The sequence below is a fragment of the Perna viridis genome, chromosome 14, assembly GCF_037379345.1.
Source record: "Perna viridis isolate PV_CMFRI_1.1 ecotype Kerala chromosome 14, ASM3737934v1, whole genome shotgun sequence".
Taxonomy (NCBI): Eukaryota; Metazoa; Mollusca; class Bivalvia; order Mytilida; family Mytilidae; genus Perna; species Perna viridis.
In genome coordinates, this window is record NC_142458.1 from 19,595,580 (window position 1) to 19,615,259 (window position 19,680).

Here is a 19,680-nt window from a genome sequence, read left to right on the forward strand (position 1 = left end):
CATCAGTCCTGACTGACAAAATTTCAGCATTGTTTTTTCAGGGGAGGCAATATTAGTGAACTGTTAGATGGGACCACCTAGAGAATATCATTTGTTGCAAACTCTGATTTTAGAATAAAAATTCCCACTGAGAGATGGAACCTAGGGGTTGAAACCCCCTTGTTGGAAAAACTTGGTTTATTTGTGTAAGATTGGGGCAAAAATGGACAGAAAGTAGCCTGGAATCACCCCCTTTCAGAATCTCTAGTTAGGCCCCAGACTACAATATTTGTTTTTAGATTTATGTGCTATTTCCTCGAAATTTTGAGTTCGTTTCTGAGCATACTTGCTGATAAATGAGGAAAACTAATTGAAGAAATGACTTTCTTTTCTTTGCCAGCAAAACTGCATGCATATGGTGCCCATGTATTGCCAGTCCTAATTGTATGTTTGTGCTCTGTCCTTAATTTAAATAGGGTAAAAAATCCTTTTAAGTAGATATCTAAGTCCTCTTTCTTATAAATACATGAAACTCTATAGTAAAAAATGACCAGAGCAACATATAACTTTCTGTGATTATAGGTACATGGTAAGGAAAATGAAGCTCTGAGAACCAAGACATTTTTTGTTGGTCTTACTCTTACAACAAATAACTTCATGTCTTGAAATTGTTGTGTACTGTATAGTAACTACTGTTTCACATTTTTGGCTCTGTTTGTTGCACCCCAGATAGCAAATAGATGTTGAGCCAACATTAGCATTATGTTGGCATCTTCTTTGGGCCAACAATGGGAAATGATGTTGGCCTAATGAAATTTTGCTCATTTGGCCAACGTCGTCCTCAATGTCAGTCAACCAACATGTACGACACATTGCTAACAACTGGCCAACATCTTTTTCCCACATTCTGTCAACTTGTCAAAGTACAACCAATAGTTTTTTTTAGAGGGAATTGTGACCACTGAAGTGACTTTTTCTATTTTCATGCTTTTAAAACATTAGGTTGGAAGCAGAACAATTTGCCCTGTAATGTATTTTTATTGTATATAGCAAACATATTTGGCTCTGTTTGTTACATAGTTGAAAAATAAGAGTCTGTTTTCCAATCAAACATACCAAGTTCTTCTTTTAAACCTAAAACAGTATTAAAATTTGCAATGACTCTGCAGATCTAAGTTAAAGTACACAGAGATAGAATTTCAGGTATTTAAGAAATACTTCACACATTGCTATCACGACTAAAGAGCTTTAAGGTAGAATTAATATACATTTTAAAGGATGGTGTGTTTAATATGGATAGTAACTGCATTAGATGACACCTTTAAAAACAGTTTATTGACGGGTTTTAGAACTTGATAAAAGATAATAGTAACATAAATGAATAGGATGTTAAAAATAAAGTTCATATTATTACATGTACAACTTTTTGTTTATGCATGTATTGTACACGAAAAATGAATGAGATATTTGATTATTGCATATAGTTTTAACAATTGTTAAAATGTCCTCCCAAGGAAATTGTGATAAAGAAATGTGCACAGAGACAATATTCTGTTTATTTGGAAAACAAACCACATAGTTATAACAAGAATGGATATAGTGAATACATTAAAGATACAGCATCCACATAGTTACATATATATTCACAAAATGAAATATTTTAAGTAGTAATCTTTGTAAGAATCATGCAAATTCTGTAAAATGTGATAGATCCTGAAAAAAGCTACACATTTTTATTTTTGTTATTAAGTTGCTTTATAGGTGTATAATTATTCATTTCAATCTTTCTGTTCTTGATAGATAATCCACATTGAAAATCCAAAAGTTTTTACTATATTTTAATGTCAATTACAGGGTTATCTTGGTTAATGTTGAATTCTTTAGTACATTCTATATAATTTTTATCTTCTGTGAACACAGCTTATATGAAAAGCCACATGTTAATTTCTGTTTACTATAACATTTTAAACAAAATATCAAAAATAGAAATATGTAGGCTTTCAAACTATGAATCACATTTTGCATGATTCTTATCTGGGGTGTTACTTATGTTTTTTTAACTGAATTACATTTACAAATCAAAATTATGAATGTGTATTCGGTTAGTAATTGACAAGAGTTTCAGGCTTTTAATTCATGTAAGTGAAATCATATGCATTAATGGAAATTATTCAAAAACATTTCTTTCTGCATATGAGACTTTTGAGATCATATATGAAAGGCTAATTAACTTGATTTTTCAATTTTTTTCATGCGAAATGATATCTACTGAATTTAAATGAAACTTAGGAACAGCTATATCTAAAAATTCGGCAGGTCCCATAACAGCAGTGATTCACTAAAAAAGAAATCCCACACTTTTTTATGCTTTTGATTTATTTATCTTTTCTATTAAAGAATATAAAATAAAATTTTTGTTATGAATATGGGAAAGTGAGATATTGATTGTTCAATATATACATTCTTTTGCAATTTTAAAAGTTATCTCCCCTTCAGTATGCATTCTTTATATCTGATTTTTATCTCAGTATTATTCAAATTAGTATCTTAAAAACTCAGCATCATTATTTGAATTTGTTTTGCTTATTTCATTTAATACAAAACCAATAAAATTACATGGGTTTCAGTGGTCGGTATATTTGAATAACTATGTCCGTCTCTTCATCATTCTGTCTGTCCATGCAAATTTTGTTGCAAATATCTCAGTTGCCAGTGGGATTAATTGATTTCAGATTTAGTGTGAATGGAACATACATTTGCAAGTGATTTTGGGTGCTGTACAATATCACTTTCTTGTATGAGTGGGTGTATACCAACCAAGATGCTGCATGCGACTTCATTTCTATCATGAGTCATCCCCTGCTTGGTTTTTATAAATAGATATACTTAATTATTAGCTGCCTCTGAATATGCAAATGTAAATGTTAAAGAATGATTGCTTGGCACATTAATTAATTTGTAACATTCTTGAAGTATTAAGACCCAATCCACATAGGTAGGAAAACATGAAAAGACCCAATCCACATTGGTAGGAGAACATAAATTTCTTTCATAAAGTTTTTTTATCAGTCCTCAGGTTGTCAATAGGATTGTATGTTCATGTATCTGAGACTGCTTTTATTGAGAACTCTAAACCACAATGAAAATGCATTGGCTAGACTTAAGAATGCATCCAAGGGTTAGTTCAGATGCATCAATTTTTAGCAAAATTCTTTTGAAAAATTGTAAGGTACATTCAAAAAGTTAATAGCGAAGGTTTGGTGTAGACTATAAATGTATTACAAAAAATACCTGACAGTTCATCATGTAACACAATAATTACAAGAACAGTACCACTTACACTCAGAGGTGTAGCATCCAAATCTGGATTGGTACAGCAAAAATGACGGTCGTAAAATATTCCATGATTAAAAAGTTTTTAACAAGAATTTTAGTTACTTGCTATGCCTCTGTTACTACATATGGGAACAGTCTTATAAACCTTCAGATAATTAGCTGCCATTAGCAAGATCAGCGCAGGACTTAACTGTTTAATACAAAGAATTGTACAGTGTTGCCTTTGTTAGTCAATGTCTGAGTAGTAGAACACACTTTTGCACACAAAACCATTGTTCATAGTGTCATAATAGAATGACTATTAGCTTGCACAAAAATCTGAAGATATTCTTAGATCCATTCCTGCATCATCCAGGGCTGATTGTAGTACACTGTTATCATGCTTAAGTTTAGAATTCTCATTTTTGAGTTTATGAACTTCATCCTTCAATTTCTTCAATTCATTTTTTGTCCCTTTTGAATCCTCTTTTGCTTTCTTTACATCACCTTTTAGATTTGTAACATCATTTTTGAGCTTGGAGTTTTCTGCTAGTAATTTTTCCTCTGTTTTCTTTAATTTTTTATTGTCTTTTTTAAGAATATTGATCTCTGACTTGAGCTCTATCATTCTATGTTCAATCATTGATGGGATTGAACTGTCAGAAGAACTTTCACTAGAGAAACCAAGACATTGAGAACATTTTTCTCTCAGTTCTTCAATAATTTCCAATGTTCTCTCAAAAGAAATATCTTGGACCTCTGGTCTATTTTTAGATTGGGATATCCCAGCTAATGGCATCAGATGATTTGTCACAAATTCTTTTAGTTGCTGATCTAATTTTGTCATGGGGCTAGAAGGAGGAGTTGAGCGAACTTCCTGCAGAACAAGAGGGAGGATAGTTTCCCGTATAATTTTGCTGATGTAGTCTTTATCACGAATATATTCACCATTTTGTCTAAATCTCTCTTCAATAGCATCTAGAATCTTTTTCTGGTCTGAAATAATAATATGAAGATAGTATTTTCTCAGTGGACCAGATGTTGATATACCAATTGATATAAATTTCAGCGAGTTACATAGTTGGGGAGTAGAGTTTGGTCTTCCCTGAATTAAATAACGTATACCTGATGGTCTTACTAAGGTAGTTCACTGGATAAACAAGATTTAAATTTTCAATCAAACTTTGCTTAAAATAGAACTTATGAAATGATAGAAAAATGTCAATCTCCATGTCAATTAATTGTCCAGTTTCCTCAACATTTAATCAAGAAATGGAAAACCAACTCTATCCCTGAAGTTAGTTATGATATGATTTCAGGCTTTGTTTTTGAGGATGAACTGAAATACCAATATTTTTTTTTAATCAGTATACCCTTATCACATGGCCATATTTGTCAAGGGGAGATAATGCATATTGATTGCTCATTAAAAGACATTAATCAATCAAAAGCCTGTTTTAAAAAACAAAATTTAATGCTCCTGTATTTTTTATTGAATATTTAATTGTATTCTTGGGCAACCAAAATTATTTGTTCATGGTCTTTAAATCAGAATTCTACATCTTTTATATATCCCCACTATGTTAAAGACAGATATTACTTACATTCTTGGGATTGTAATTCTTCTTCTAATATGTCTTTAATCCAATGATAATCCCTCTCCAAGACTTTTATAAAATATCTGAATGCTTTAGGACCACGTCTTGGTAGGATATCGAGGAGGGTTATCACTTTATCCTGTCTTGTTCTGTGACTCTACAATACAAATTTGAAATTTTATCAACCAAATTTTTATTATTTCTGTTATTCATTTATATGAGGAAGGTGTAACCTGTAAGAGGACCAAGTTATAAGCTAGATAAATTTTAATTATCATTTGAAATGTCTTGAAAGTTAGATGAGGTCCTAGGTCCTACAGAGTTTATAGATTGCCGTATTTGACCACAGATAAAAAATGAAAAAATTGCCAGCTCAAGGGTTTCAACTATCATACCTTATAGTATGTGAATTTTCTTTCCTTTTGACTGTTCTCTTGTATATTGCTTCAGAGACCTTTCCTGATTCAGCAAAGTAAAATGATAAGTTGGGCTTAATTGATGATTTCCTGATGAACTCCCTAAGGGAAGTAACTGGATAATGTAAGTATTTTAATATATGTTTGAAAGAAATTGTCAACTGTCCAGTTAACTGCCATGGACATTTCATTAGGTAAGAATCAGAAGGAAAATCTTGCAACTGTGAAACTTTTTTTTTATTGTTAAATGATTATTTGACTACTTGATTACCTGAATTCTATCTTTTTGATCCTCAGTTATTACCCTTTGACAGTATAGCTGAGAAAGAAATGACAAAGTTGGGTCCAGATCTTCAAGTATTACATTTCTACAATTCTCCAATGTTATCTTCTCTATGGCATTCATATCTTCCGATGGAAGACGCATCACTGTGTTGTGGCAAGACTCAGGAAGTCAGAAAATTGGTAGATTTCTGCAATAAAAAAAAAAGATATATTGTTATAAATTATTTGGTGGTTCTTATTCAATAAAACACTGAAAACTGTTTTTTTCACAATTTAATATTGGTATGTAATAATTAAATGATAATTACTGATCAGCTATAAATTTTTTCCCTGATGTCTTTTATTCTTATTCTATTACTGCTTGACACAAGACAGGTATTTATATATATTTTCTACCAAATTTAACTACCAATTATATTATATGGATTGTGAACCTCTCCATTATACTATGTTAAAAAGACACCAAGTTCAAGATTTTAAAAATCATCTTCATAAATTACAACTAAAAGTAAAGTTGTTCTTAAAAATAGCATCATATTTAAAACAGATCTGTATATACAGTCAAACATATCTTGGGAACATCTGTATTTAGTTATAACCTATTTTTAAAGACTTTGATTGATTTATACCTTTGTGGTGTGCATTTTACAGGTGTCTAAAATTAAATCAACCTGTATAAAAAGACCACCTATTTTAATTTAAGTGAATGCAAATTTACTCCACCTTAAGACAGGTTTCCCTTAATGTTGATCCTCTTGTCCATTTGTTCCTCTGTTTTTCACCACTCAAACTTTAGTTTTCCAAATGATAAAAAGCAGCAATAAAATTTGGAATTCCCAAGAATTTGTTATCACTGTACTGATATACTTTGTATACAGTTATTTACTAGAGCTCTGTTACATTTTGCACCCTGCATTTTAAATTATCACTGAAACCACAATTAAGACAGAATTCCACAGATTTCATGCCTAGTATTTCTGAAATCTAATTAATTAGTATTCAGTTTTTGGTTAACTGTAAAATAGGAAATAGAAATAAAATCTTAAATTTACTGCATCAAATGTAGACAATATTTTCACTGCAAAAAAAAAACAACATCTAAGTCTTGTAAATGAGATGCAAAATATTTTTAATACTATAAGTATAATTGTTTAACATTAATGTCTATATCTGTAGCTTTATGGGCTATTTTTAATGATATTAAAAATTCCAACAGGCTGTTTGTTAATATACTTAACTATTTCTGGTTTTAATTGTATATTTTCAGTTTGAAAATGTTACAACTGATGCATGGCCACATCTAATCCCAATCAGTGCTTTTATTTGCCCCCTTACCTTGCTCATGTGTTGCCCATTATTTACCATCCATTGATATTAAAGAAATGACATCGTCAGACTGTTATGTTCAATATCATATAGACTATTGTATGGGGGATTTACCCAGAAAAATCAATCCATTCAAATCATCTTACATGTTGTATTTTAGGCCATGACAAAAATAAATTCAATATCAATATATAAGCTTTGTTTAAATCTATATCCTATTCACATGGATGATGTAATGAATAAAGAAGTGGGGATTGAATAACAAAAGAAAGAAGTTAACAACTTAAAAATAAATGTTAGATGAAGTGACGAGTGAAGTGGATTTACCCATTGAAGCAATTATAAGCTAATTAAATTAATTTGATTTTTCAAGAGTTTTGACACCCCCATATGTAAAATATAAAAATGCCTTCCCCCTTTACCTCATTTGTTTTGTTTTTTTTTATGGAACAGCCCTCAGTATATATATATATATATATAAAACGTCTCAGAATGTGACGACTCTATTCGCTACACTGCTCCATCAGATCAAATTGATACAGGAAAGATAACATAAACTTATGGAAGGATCTGAAAAATTCCCAATGATATTAGAACTGTCAAATTTGTGATGCAAATTTTTTATCATTCCCTCCGCGGGACTCGTATCTCATACTGCTGTGACATCTATGGCAACACCACCTGCACTATATAGCCTAGCTGGCCGAGTGGTTTAGGGCACTGGATTTAGTGCAGGCGGTGTTGCCATAGATGTCACAGTCCCACGAAGGGAACGATAAAAAATTTGCGCAAATTTGACAGTTCTAACATCGTTGGGAATTTTTCAGACCCTTATATATGTATATATATATATATATGGTAGATTGTCTATCATTAAGATTACTCTACACGTTGACGTATTCCCAAACAGAGTGGGTAAACGCTTTCATACCCACGTGGGGTCTGGAGTAGGCCACAGCGTCAACAGAGCACCCCAGCCACTAATAGGACATATTCTGACTGAGTTCTTTGGTCAGGTATCCCAAAGACTGGGCTCCGTTACCTCCAACTACTAACAGACATTTACCTACAGAATCCCTGTAAGTGGGGGGGTATGGGAGATCCCTAAGGATAGTCAAGTCCGTAAAAAAATCCAATCATCATGAGGTGTTATCATATGTAATAAACAAGTACTGTCCTTGAGTCATTTAGGTTTCCCTCACACATGATACCAAAATGTACAATAAATGCTCAGCAACACACGCTAAACGAACAACTAACACAAGAGAAACAAATACTTCTAATGTATTTACATGTACATAAGTCTTCTGTAAGTCTATAAGAAGTCAAAAATGCTTTTATGCTTATTTATATTTTTTGTTTCGTTAATTATATTTTTTCATATGATGCTCATATTCATTTTTCATTGTTTTTCATTCCAGATATATTGTTTTTTTTATTCCTTAAAAAGGGGAATATGTATTAAGGATACTTTAGTGAGCTGTTTATTACATAAAACTTGCAATAGGCATGTGTACATTCCAAGAGCATGGTTTGCAAGCTTGTGCAATTTATATTTGCAATATTTTCAATAGGCTCAGTCTTAATGAGCAGCCATAAATTTATTTAAATATCAGAAAGTCACAGAGTTTACTTGAAGATGTGTTTACACTTATTGAAGACATTTTGGTGATCTCTGTAAGTATTTACTATTTGTATAAGGGTTATACAATGATGCATTTGTTGCATTTCTCCATATCTTTTCTTTTTTTCTATTCTTCAGCCTTTAAAGGTTTTTAATTATTGCATTATGAAACAACACACAATTAACTTTAGAGTGGCCTTAGAAACAGCAGTATTTTAAAGTGATTTGTGAAGTTCCATATTTACTAAACAACAAAAAGATTGTAAATCTACTTAAGGATTATATCTTGATGGATTTACTTTGAAGATTTCAGCCATTTAAATGTGCATTCAAAGCTTTATTAAAGTGACAGATTTAGCATAGAATTCTATAAGTATTCAATAGCTTTGTTACATATCTCAATTCTAAACAGCTTACGTGATGTATAATTGTCTCATCTTGGTATCAGTAAATATGTATGTAAAAACCACAATGTCACATTTTTGCACGTATTGGCATAGAAATGATACTCTGTGTAGGTAAAATTGAAATCAATCATCGTGTATTTAAATCTGCATTCATAAACAATTGATAGAGAAGAATATAGTTATTAATATCTTTCAAAAAGAAATTGTTCTGCATTAAGTTTGGCTAGAAAAGACTTTAAACTAGTAAACTTGACTCTGTATATTCTAAAGAACTAAGTTTACTTTAGAAATTTACAATTTGAATTCATGTATTGATGTGTCAGGGTAATTCTAGAATAGGCTATTAAAGTAATGCATAAAGCATTTACCCACAGGAAGCACAACCTTGTACCATGTATTAGGCCCTTTTCCCTTGAAAGTAATTTACCCATTTAAATAGACATGCAAAAAAGCTCTGTTTTATTTTACTGGCTATATGGACAGTTTTGGATACCACATTAATTAGCACAATGAGGCTTAATTCAAGACCGGCCCTTATTTTCCTAATTTGCCTTATTTTATGACAGCAGCCTTTACTTTTCTTTATTTAAATTCTTGAAGTCATAAGAAAACCTAGTTTTTTTGGCAAAAATCCTACATTTTTCAAATTTTAACAAGCTGTACATTCATAATGGTAACATAGCACATGCACTATGGCCTAAAATGTGAAAAAAAATATTTTATGCAAATATGAAATTTAGATATTTGGCAAAAATTTCACAAAAGATAGGTTCATAACTTGTTTTGCATAGCCCTTCCTATCTTAAAATCATGGATTTGCCTCTGTTGAGGTGTATACTAAGTACATTTTATTGTTACTTTTCCATGAAATGCCCCTCGACTATAATTTTTTTGTCGGGTTGCACACTATGAACCAATTCCTTTTCAAATAAACCCATAATCTACAAGAGAGACATTCTTTTAAAAGATGTATCAAAACTATTACCACAGTTCAATTTAGTAAAATTAGTTCTGTGGTGTACTTTAGCAACATTTATGTCAGCTAAGGCCAGTCAAATAATGATTAGACTTACAAAATAAATGAAAAAAAAAGCTCTGTTATATTTTTACAGGCTATGTGGACAGTTTTGGACACCACCTATATAAGCACAATGAGGCTTAATTTAAGCAGGTCCTTATTTTCAGAATTTAATTAAAATTATGTTTTTTGTCAGTAAATATAAGTTGAATTTTGTTAACTGCTTACCTTCAGTAAAGGAGTGAAATCCTGAGCAACAAGCTACTTATCCAGTAACACTCCTCAATAATGTGAAAGTAAGTATGCTTACATCTCAACAACTCAATACTTTACTTACCTGAAGTATGGAGTGTTCTGTCTACCAACCATTTTACAGTCTCTCCAATTGTAACTTAGTAGTCAGTATGTAGTAACTATAAATTAATGCTGATATTCAGACATATCTGTTATACTGACAAAAAGATGAGATTTTTTTAAAGCACCTGTGATTTACAAACATTCAACTTATAATTCATGATTTTATAACTTCTCAGAATTCTCTCTTTGAATGAGATATTGTATAACTTTGATGTAGAAATGTAAAGAATTACATGTAATATTAATGAGATTTTGATTGAGGGCTGTGTAGCATATATCATTTTAGAATAAAGAATTGCATGACAATAATTGTTCAGATTTTATTTAAATTTTAAATGCTTAATATAAATGATTGCTTTTGATTGAATTTGGCCATTTACTGACTGTATGTAAAGCTATTATATTATAAATCTAATATCTTAATTAGTGTCTAATAACAGGAAATTAGAACCTTATTGGACATATATGTAAACTCCTCTAGGAACCAGACGTCTCAGAGTAAAAACCAATCCTATGATAATAATTAACATGTATATAATGGGGATATTGTATAGAGTTGGTTCCTATTTTATATTTAAGATGAAGATAAGAAAGTATTCTCAGACCTATGGGGTTTGTTAAATATTTACATGTAGACCTCACATTGAAAAATATATATCTCTCTTATACTAAAACCTGTTTGGTGCAAAAATCAGTGCTTGGGAAAGAATTTCTTTCAAATGGGCCATTTTCAGAATTTATTAAAGTATTTAAGATGTTAATGGCCATTATTAACATTCTTAGTAAAATCCTGTAATTGCAATGGGCCATTTTCAGCTTCAATTGGTATATGGCCCATGGCCCCTGCTTTCCCTATCACTGAATAATATGAACTGGAACTGCAAGATATAAAAAAGAATGAACCTAGGTCACCAAGTTTGGCTTCCAGATAATTGAGCCTTAATGTAGGCAATTTTTTTCAATATTATTTGGAATCTGTGGGAATTTTAAGTTTTTACTGAACTTTTGATAAACTGGTATATGGAGTTTCTTAGAAATTTATCTGAAGAAAACTTCATATCTGACATTCTTGCATACTTCAAACAGAAAATTAGGTATCACTAAACTCTTTTTCTTATAATAGTCGAAAAAACTAAGATTTCCATTACATTTCTATAAACCATTTTCCCACCAATGCTTTTTCCTCTGAAAGAATTATCCCACCAATTTTACAAAACTCTTTATATCTATTATTTGGAAGCATCTTGTGTGAGTGCATTAAAATTACTCTGAGATTCATTTCATTTCCTTTGAAATCTTTAAGTTAATTTTACCAAGATGTTGCTTTTTATCACATTATTTTTATACGACCGTGTAAGACGGGATGTATTATGGTATACTGTTGTCTCTCCGTCCGTCATCAACATTTCAGGGGACAACTCAAAAACACTGTCACCATATTTTAAGAAACTGAGGTGAATTGGTCATATCTGTCGACGTAAGCTCTTTTTCGATTTTTATAAATTTCAGATTTATGAATTTTTATACTTAAAAAAGTGGGATTTTCAAGTTTTAGGACAATAAATCAAGAACACTTTTACCAACTTTTATGAAACTTTGGTGAATTGTTCATATCTATTGATGTAAGCTCCCTTCTGATTTGTATAAATGTCAAATTTTACGTTTCCGTGTTAAGTTTTACTCTTTAAAAAGAGGCAGAAACGGCCAAGGGAATTTATTTGTTGAGAAATCTTTGAAAACAAGCATTTGTTATGATAGTGCCAAATTTTACCATACAAGTTTCAATGTCAAAAATTCTTTTAAAATGATTTGAACATATTATTTTACATCTTTTCAAGTGCTATTTTTCATGGGGTACCAATTTTCGTGGTTTTCGTGGGTAGGTTAAACCACAAAATTTTGTTTCCAACAAACAGGAGATTTCCATTGATGTGTGTACTAAACACCTCATAACTATGAATTCAAGAATCCACGAACATGCATTTCTTCCCTAATCAACGGAAATTGGTATCCACGAATTTAAGTACTTTCACAGTAATTGAAAATATATACATCCTATGATTTTGCAAGATGACAGAGAATGCTCTTGTAAATAGGTATAATCTACCTTATTATGTTGATGACTTAAATTGCAAACCCTTCTTTTACTTTCTTTGAGTGCATGTATTTGTAGAGACATTGTTACCTGATGTTTTGAATCTAAGAAAAGTCTGTTTTTTTTTTTTTAGTCAGTGTGTTTAGAAATACACCACTACTTACCATTATATCACTTCTTAATTTAAGTTAATAATCGTATGCAAGAAAAGGGAGATTTTGTTAATGAGCAATCATGTCAAATGCATAATCTTAAAATTTAAAGTGCACCATTTATTATATTCCAGCTGACATGTCCCATCAGACTTTTACGAAGAATGTTGAGGAATGCTCCATTGAAGTTCTAAATTTCTTTTAAAATAATCCAGCCCATTTGTTGATTTTTTTAATTGCTGTTGTTGCATCATTTGTAAAAATATACTTGGCAAACCTGCTTATATTAATGGTTTGAGTTTTTCAATTCTCACAACTTTTCATACTAGATGTACATGAAGCACATTAAGTATGTATAAATGCAATCTAATTCATATTTAATTTTTAATATGGTGTTCAGTCAATGTTCTCTTGTATATGATTTGGCAACCTCTTATTGGATGTTTGTGGTGGGGTTTACAAGAATACATCATAAACTGGCCAATCAAATGGTTGTTTATTTAAATGAAATTCTAACAGTGATTTAGGAATAGATCTGAGGAACAACCCCGGAGTATTTCTTTCATGATCTCTACTTGAATGTTTATTGAATTTTTACTACCATTAATATTAAGTACCAGTCCACATAAAATTCAGGCACTGCCAATGATTGAGTGCTTTATGGTCAATAAAACCCACCAAACAAACCATGTGTTTTTAGTATGCATATGCTATATTTTCACATAACAACCACCTTTTCTGCATTCAGATTTGCACTTTTGAGATGATAATTCATTCACCTCCCACTAAATGCAACCAAATGAAGCCAAATCAAGAACGATAACTCTTGCAAAGTGCAAATTTCATGTACAGTCTAAGTAATTTTTATCACAAAAGTGCAACAACCAAATGAAAAACTGAGACTTGTTATGTGATCAGTAACTGTTTCTGAACAAGAAATAAAATTGAACTTGGTGGATTTTTGACATGCATGAATTACCTCATGTCTTCATGTCTGATTTTTATAAAGACTGATATTTAAATGGTTGACATCATTATATATTTGATTTTAGATAACTTTAGCTATTGTGCTATCATACTGGTAACAGTATAATTAAAGGTACCAGTATCGTATTGCATATCCCTGAGCGGGTGTACGTCAAAACATGGATGCCATAAAAATATAGTGCATTTTCTTTTTGCCTCTCTACAAACTAATGTTTTGTCAAAAGACATGAACAATGACTTAAAAAATAGAGCAAACATCATACTGTAAGATGAAGAACTTTTTTAAAAGAAAATCTAACATAATATCATAAAAATGTTCCACTGAAAAGGTTGGTTAGGTGAGTGCAAAACGAAAGTGAAAGTAGGGAAAATGGCTATTTATAGTTCAAGACTACTTTTCTGTCCAATCTTCGTGGACTCATCCTATTTTCTTTGCAGGAAATTATTTTTTCACATGTCCTTAGAAATGCTACATAAGTGAAAGTTTTATTGAATCAATTTACATATTTTTTAAAAAATCCTAAAAATATGCACTTCACTATAGAAGTCTATGGGAAAATTAATACGATACTGAGACCTAGTAAGCCAGTTTTTCAAGTAAAGTTGGATATTCAGCAAGTGGTCTTTACCAGCTGAAAAAGTAGTACCCCAATACAGGTAACACTTTTAAGATGAATTAGCCAACTTTTGAACCTGATTTTTTATGGTAGCTCTGGTTTTTTGCATTTATGGTTAATCTTGACCAAATTTGGAAATGCATTTTGTTTTCATGAATTTGTAGGATATCAGTTCAATAAAATTATTATCTTGACTATTTATGATGAGCATATCTATATTCAGGTAACCTAAAGCAAGTAATACTCCTGCATAAAGGATAGTTTTCAAGTTACAACACATTTTAAGTATGTGGTTAGGACTTGAAAATAGTCACTTTCCATACATTGCCTCTTATATATGAAAAAATGAATATTTTTTTTATTTTTTGTTTTTCTTTCAAATAAATAGCTAAAATGAGTTGCCATATAACTGTGTGGTTGATTTAAACACAGAAATGTCACAAAAGTCATCAGCCAATTTTTTAGTGGACTTTTTTTAGTGGTTCAAATGGACAGATTCTAATGCGGCAAGAAAAATAATGGTGTTTTTTCATATAAAAACTGAATTTTTTCAAAAAGTATCTAAAGCAGACAATTGTTATTATAATATTTATACCAGTAAACTATATTTCTTGCATCATAGCTATCTGTTTTAAAGAAAAAGTCCTTTTCCTGTGACATTGAGGTCCATTTGTATCTGCCTGGGGTACCAAAATGGCTTAAAATCTGTATTTTCTGCATATGAAAAGCTATATTTTTTTAAAACTATGATATTGGTATAATTTTTTCTGGATTTATTATAATTGAAATGACCATATCTATAGTTTAAAACAGTTGGTTGTACCGGTCATTATACTTTACTTTAAACAAGAGGCTCCCTTGAGTTAAAGACAAAAAAGGAGGTTCGGATATTAATATTTCCATATATGGAACTCACAAGTGGGGATTAAATAATGATTTGGAACTCATAGTACAGCTTATGTATCTACCATGTCAGAATAAACCACAAAGTTGCTTAGTTTGATTAATGCAGCAGCTTTTTATCAAAAGTAATATTTTCTGGCTAACATTGAGATATTAGTCTTATGCCTGGAATAGGGTACCTATATAAGAATTTTAATAGAAAACTCATGTTTGTAGCAGGGCAATGATATTCTGAATTTTCAGTATGGAAATGAATACTCTAGCAGAAAAACAACAACTTTTAGGATTATATTGAAATGTTTATTAGTAATAGGTACCAGTATCGTATTGCATATCCCTGAGCGGGTGTACGTCAAAACATGGATGCCATAAAAATATAGTGCATTTTCTTTTTGCCTCTCTACAAACTAATGTTTTGTCAAAAGACATGAACAATGACTTAAAAAATAGAGCAAACATCATACTGTAAGATGAAGAACTTTTTTAAAAGAAAATCTAACATAATATCATAAAAATGTTCCACTGAAAAGGTTGGTTAGGTGAGTGCAAAACGAAAGTGAAAGTAGGGAAAATGGCTATTTATAGTTCAAGACTACTTTTCTGTCCAATCTTCGTGGACTCATCCTATTTTCTTTGCAGGAAATTATTTTTTCACATGTCCTTAGAAATGCTACATAAGTGAAAGTTTTATTGAATCAATTTACATATTTTTTAAAAAATCCTAAAAATATGCACTTCACTATAGAAGTCTATGGGAAAATTAATACGATACTGAGACCTAAAGGTTAAATCGTTGTACTGGTAAAGGGAGATAATTAAAAAATTGATTAGTTGTTATATAGATAATTGTAAGTATACTTGGCTGCACAAAAATAAAAGAAAAGAAGACTTATAATGGGAATAAAACTTATTTTAATGAAGTTGGATTCGGGAATGCATACTTTTGAGCAAGTTAATGTCCATAAATCTCAACACTGGGCCATAAAATGTCTGCACTGCAAGAGGTCTAAAGAGAAGTGTCTATATGAGCTCATAGCACTTTGTTGAATCTATGATTTCATTGTTTTATAACCTCTGTAGTATTTGTATAGACACAATATATCAGCTGTAGTGTAAATATTACCCCTCATTTGTCACATGTTATTGGGTTGTCTACATAGACAGTACATGGGTTATCTATCACTTGGATTTTAATTTTATATTCTCAGTACATTTTATGATGATGTGGAGTTGTAAATTGAATTATTTTTTGTTGACTATATAGATTTTTTGTGTTTGTTTTATTATATAAAACAGGTAAACAGACTTAAAGATCCTCTTTGATTCACGGGATAAAAATTGGATATGGTGGACAGTTTCTTCGATCAGGAATCAATTAGGAAATATAGCACTTAATTTGTCCTTTTGACCATGATTGCATACTACTTTTTGCTTCCAGAAGACAAATGAAGGTCTACACAAATTTTCAAACTTTAAACACAATGCTTTTTACCATATACTTAAAGTTCGATTTCTACAAGTCATGAGTTAACTCCCCTTTTCTACCCTGCCAAACAAAGTGGTTAGGTATTATGTAATAACTTTCAAAAATTTACATGTCCATCCCCCATGATTTCCAGATGATAATTTGCAAACAGATCTTTGAACTTTTTTTTTGGAACTTTTGCACTATTGTTTTTTTAATTACTGTAAAATATAACAAATTTTTCAATAAAATCCAAAATGTTTTCTAGTTCAGCTACCTTGGACTGTTTTATATTGTATGATATGATTCATCTTTAATGTTTTGTTTTATGCAACAAAGCAACAGAAAGACTAGAACAATAATATAGTCAGTCTTTGTCCTTCATTGAAAGATGATTGTTTTATGCTCAACATTTAACTGTCCATATGGGATGTGTAGCTTATTGTAACAACCATTTTGAAGTTTTATTCGAAAATACAGACTAAGTATGATAATAATGCATTTTGTCATTCAATCAGCATTGATGAATAATGTTAATTTTGTTTTTCTTTAGTCATTTCTGGACCAAGGCAGAACATGTATCAATCTGTCATCTGCTTTCTTTCTTGTATTCTGTGATTGTTCATGCAAATATACATGTATCTTTCTGGTAATCAGAATTAGATCTATGAACAAAGAATTGTACTCCACACTGGTTATCTGTGTAAGATCTAGCTTTTCCTTTTATGTTAGTGAATGAAGATTAACACTCGTACCTTAATGTGTTGAACTCAGAATAGTTGAAAATCTTCAATAACTCCAACTAATTTGACTGTCCGGACAAAACTTACTCCAATACAATTTTACCTCGACTAATGACTTGAATTAGGATGAATCGAAAGCTCGGATAATTGGAGGTTTTCAATCAGTCCTCTTAATCCATGGACCAGGAGGGTCTACCATGCACCCCCTACTCATCAACTTCATGGGAATTTTCAGGTACCTTTACACCTCCCATTACTGAATCGATTGTCGCCAAAGAATATTCTCTGATCATTTTTCAGTAGAAGCTTATATTTGTATCCCACTGGGTCAAAGAGCAAAGATTTTTGTGATTCAATTGTTCAAGTGTCTATGTCTTCCTGGGGCAGCAACATATAACAATGATCTTCCCATATGATACACACAGACATCACTAAGGACCCTGATAAAGTGAAGTACTGCTACATGTACCAGCAATACAACATTTTCAAGTCAATGAAGCAGCCAGATTTACACAGATTTTCCATATTTTCTATGAATTTTGACAGCAAATTATGTTCTACAGCTTGTGAATATCTCCTTAGTACCTTTGTTAAAATTTCAGAAAGTTCAGGATTTTACGGATCATTTCCATAGAATATGGTGAAAAATACGGATTGTCATCAAGTTGTGTAAAGAGATCTGAAAAGCAGGTTCAATCGCTGACCAATATATTGATTGGTTGTACTTGACCTCGGATGACTCAAACCCCAGATAACTGAAACATTTTTGCCTGGTCCCTTTGACTGTACAAGGTTTGGCTGTATCCTGTCAATCATTTATATAAGATCTAAATATTTCTTTTTCGTAGTTTGTGAACTTTGATATACATGTGTCAGAATGGTTATTTGTAAAAAATCTTGGTTTTTGTTGAGTCTGTACATTTGATTTGAACTTTAAGCAATTTATATAGTCAAAAAAAAAATATAGATACTGATGAAATGTAATAAATGCACCAGTGTATACCAAAATTAAAAAAATAGTATATATATGTCCAAAGATTGTCAAAAGGTCTTCAACAAGTGTAAATACACCTCTAAGAAAGTGCTGAAAGTCCCTGAAAACAACAGTAATATACAAGTTCCAGGGGAATTGAATGCTTTATCCTGTTCTATACATATTGGTAGATGTCAGTTATATTTTATTACTTAAAACCACGGACTGACTATTCTATTAGGACCATATACATGTATCAGTTTATAAAATTAATTACCTTAATATTTGCTCAGATAATTGTCCATTTAAAGGGAGTGTTGATTAATGATATATATTTAATTGGTTCAGCCATGAATTTGATATCCAAGATAATCTCTTTAAAAAGGTTCAAGCTTTGAAATCAGTACTGTGGTACTTTTAAATGGATCCCCTCAGTATAAAATTTTACCCATTGATGAAGTCTCTGTATTATGAACACTGTTTCTTTTGTATTATGTATAAAGCATGGTGGTTTATAACATTTCTCTTTGAAGAACTACTCAAGCAAACCATTAAGTGATTTAAAAGTAAAACTTGGCAATAATAGGTTTAAATTTGAATTATAATGCATATGATGATGATGTTCAGGGCATTGAGTTGGATTTTCCTTGATTAATGACAATAGCTCATGCAACAGAACTCTTGTGAAGAAGTTTTAAACTTTGTATTATTAGTATAAATACCTATGGAATTAGGCTGTAGGCGAATTTTCTGATGGAAAATTTAAATCATCATGTCAATTGTCGAGGTAATTACCTGAGGCTTCAGGTGATTTAATCATAGAGAAGACCAACTCTAGCCCCTGAACATCATCATTGTATGCACTGTAATCCAGATCTTCTTTTAACAAAAATAGATAGAAACTGTATCTGAATAATTAGAAAAGATATAGGCTGATTATGTCATCAGTTCATGAAGCCAAAATTTACTTGTTTGTATGCTTCTGAGTCTATAACTAGCAAATAGTGTTTAATTTAAATATGTAGGTCTCTGAATGTTGAATTTAAAATTAATTTTGTGAAACTTCTCTACCAAATATCTAATTTCTGTTAACATGAAATCTTTGCTCAGAATTTGTTGTCCCTCAATCTAATTAAAAAAAAAAGTTACCTGAATTTTAAGCTTACCATAACACCTTGAAAAGTCAAATACTGTTGTGTAGTGTATATACCGTTATTTGTCTCATGGTCCCTAGTCTTTTTTAACACAGTGATTTTGTATTACTAGTAGTAGTTTTTTAGTGTTCACATTCCAAAGCAATATTGCTGTTTTGTGCTGAATTGTGAAAGTGAGAGGGGAGAATTGTTTTGTTTTTACTGTGAAATTCTTGGGTTTTTAGTTATGCATTTTTCTTTACTGTGACCATTGGGCTGAGATTGAT

General features: G+C 31.0%; 2 protein-coding genes across 7 annotated transcripts in view; one reads left to right on the top strand and one right to left on the bottom strand.

Moving 5' to 3' along the window:
* The window catches only part of LOC148598537 (uncharacterized), a 165,069-nt gene that overhangs the window by 27,191 nt on the left and 118,198 nt on the right, over window positions 1-19,680 (top strand). The window lies entirely within an intron of this gene.
* LOC148598540 (uncharacterized) lies at window positions 1,518-10,527 on the bottom strand. 5 transcript variants are annotated; one of them, XM_088561477.1, is made up of 4 exons: window positions 10,306-10,527; window positions 5,580-5,781; window positions 4,899-5,049; window positions 1,518-4,290 (listed from the first exon to the last, which is right to left on the bottom strand). In XM_088561477.1, exons 2-4 carry the CDS (start codon window positions 5,733-5,735, stop codon window positions 3,617-3,619), a joined length of 981 nt encoding a protein of 326 aa, XP_088417603.1. In that variant the 5' UTR covers window positions 5,736-5,781; window positions 10,306-10,527; the 3' UTR covers window positions 1,518-3,616. The 5 variants fall into 5 exon arrangements, with proteins under 5 accessions (XP_088417603.1, XP_088417604.1, XP_088417602.1 ...); XM_088561478.1 differs by lacking the exon at window positions 10,306-10,527 and adding an exon at window positions 10,197-10,287; XM_088561476.1 differs by lacking the exon at window positions 10,306-10,527 and adding an exon at window positions 6,929-7,070.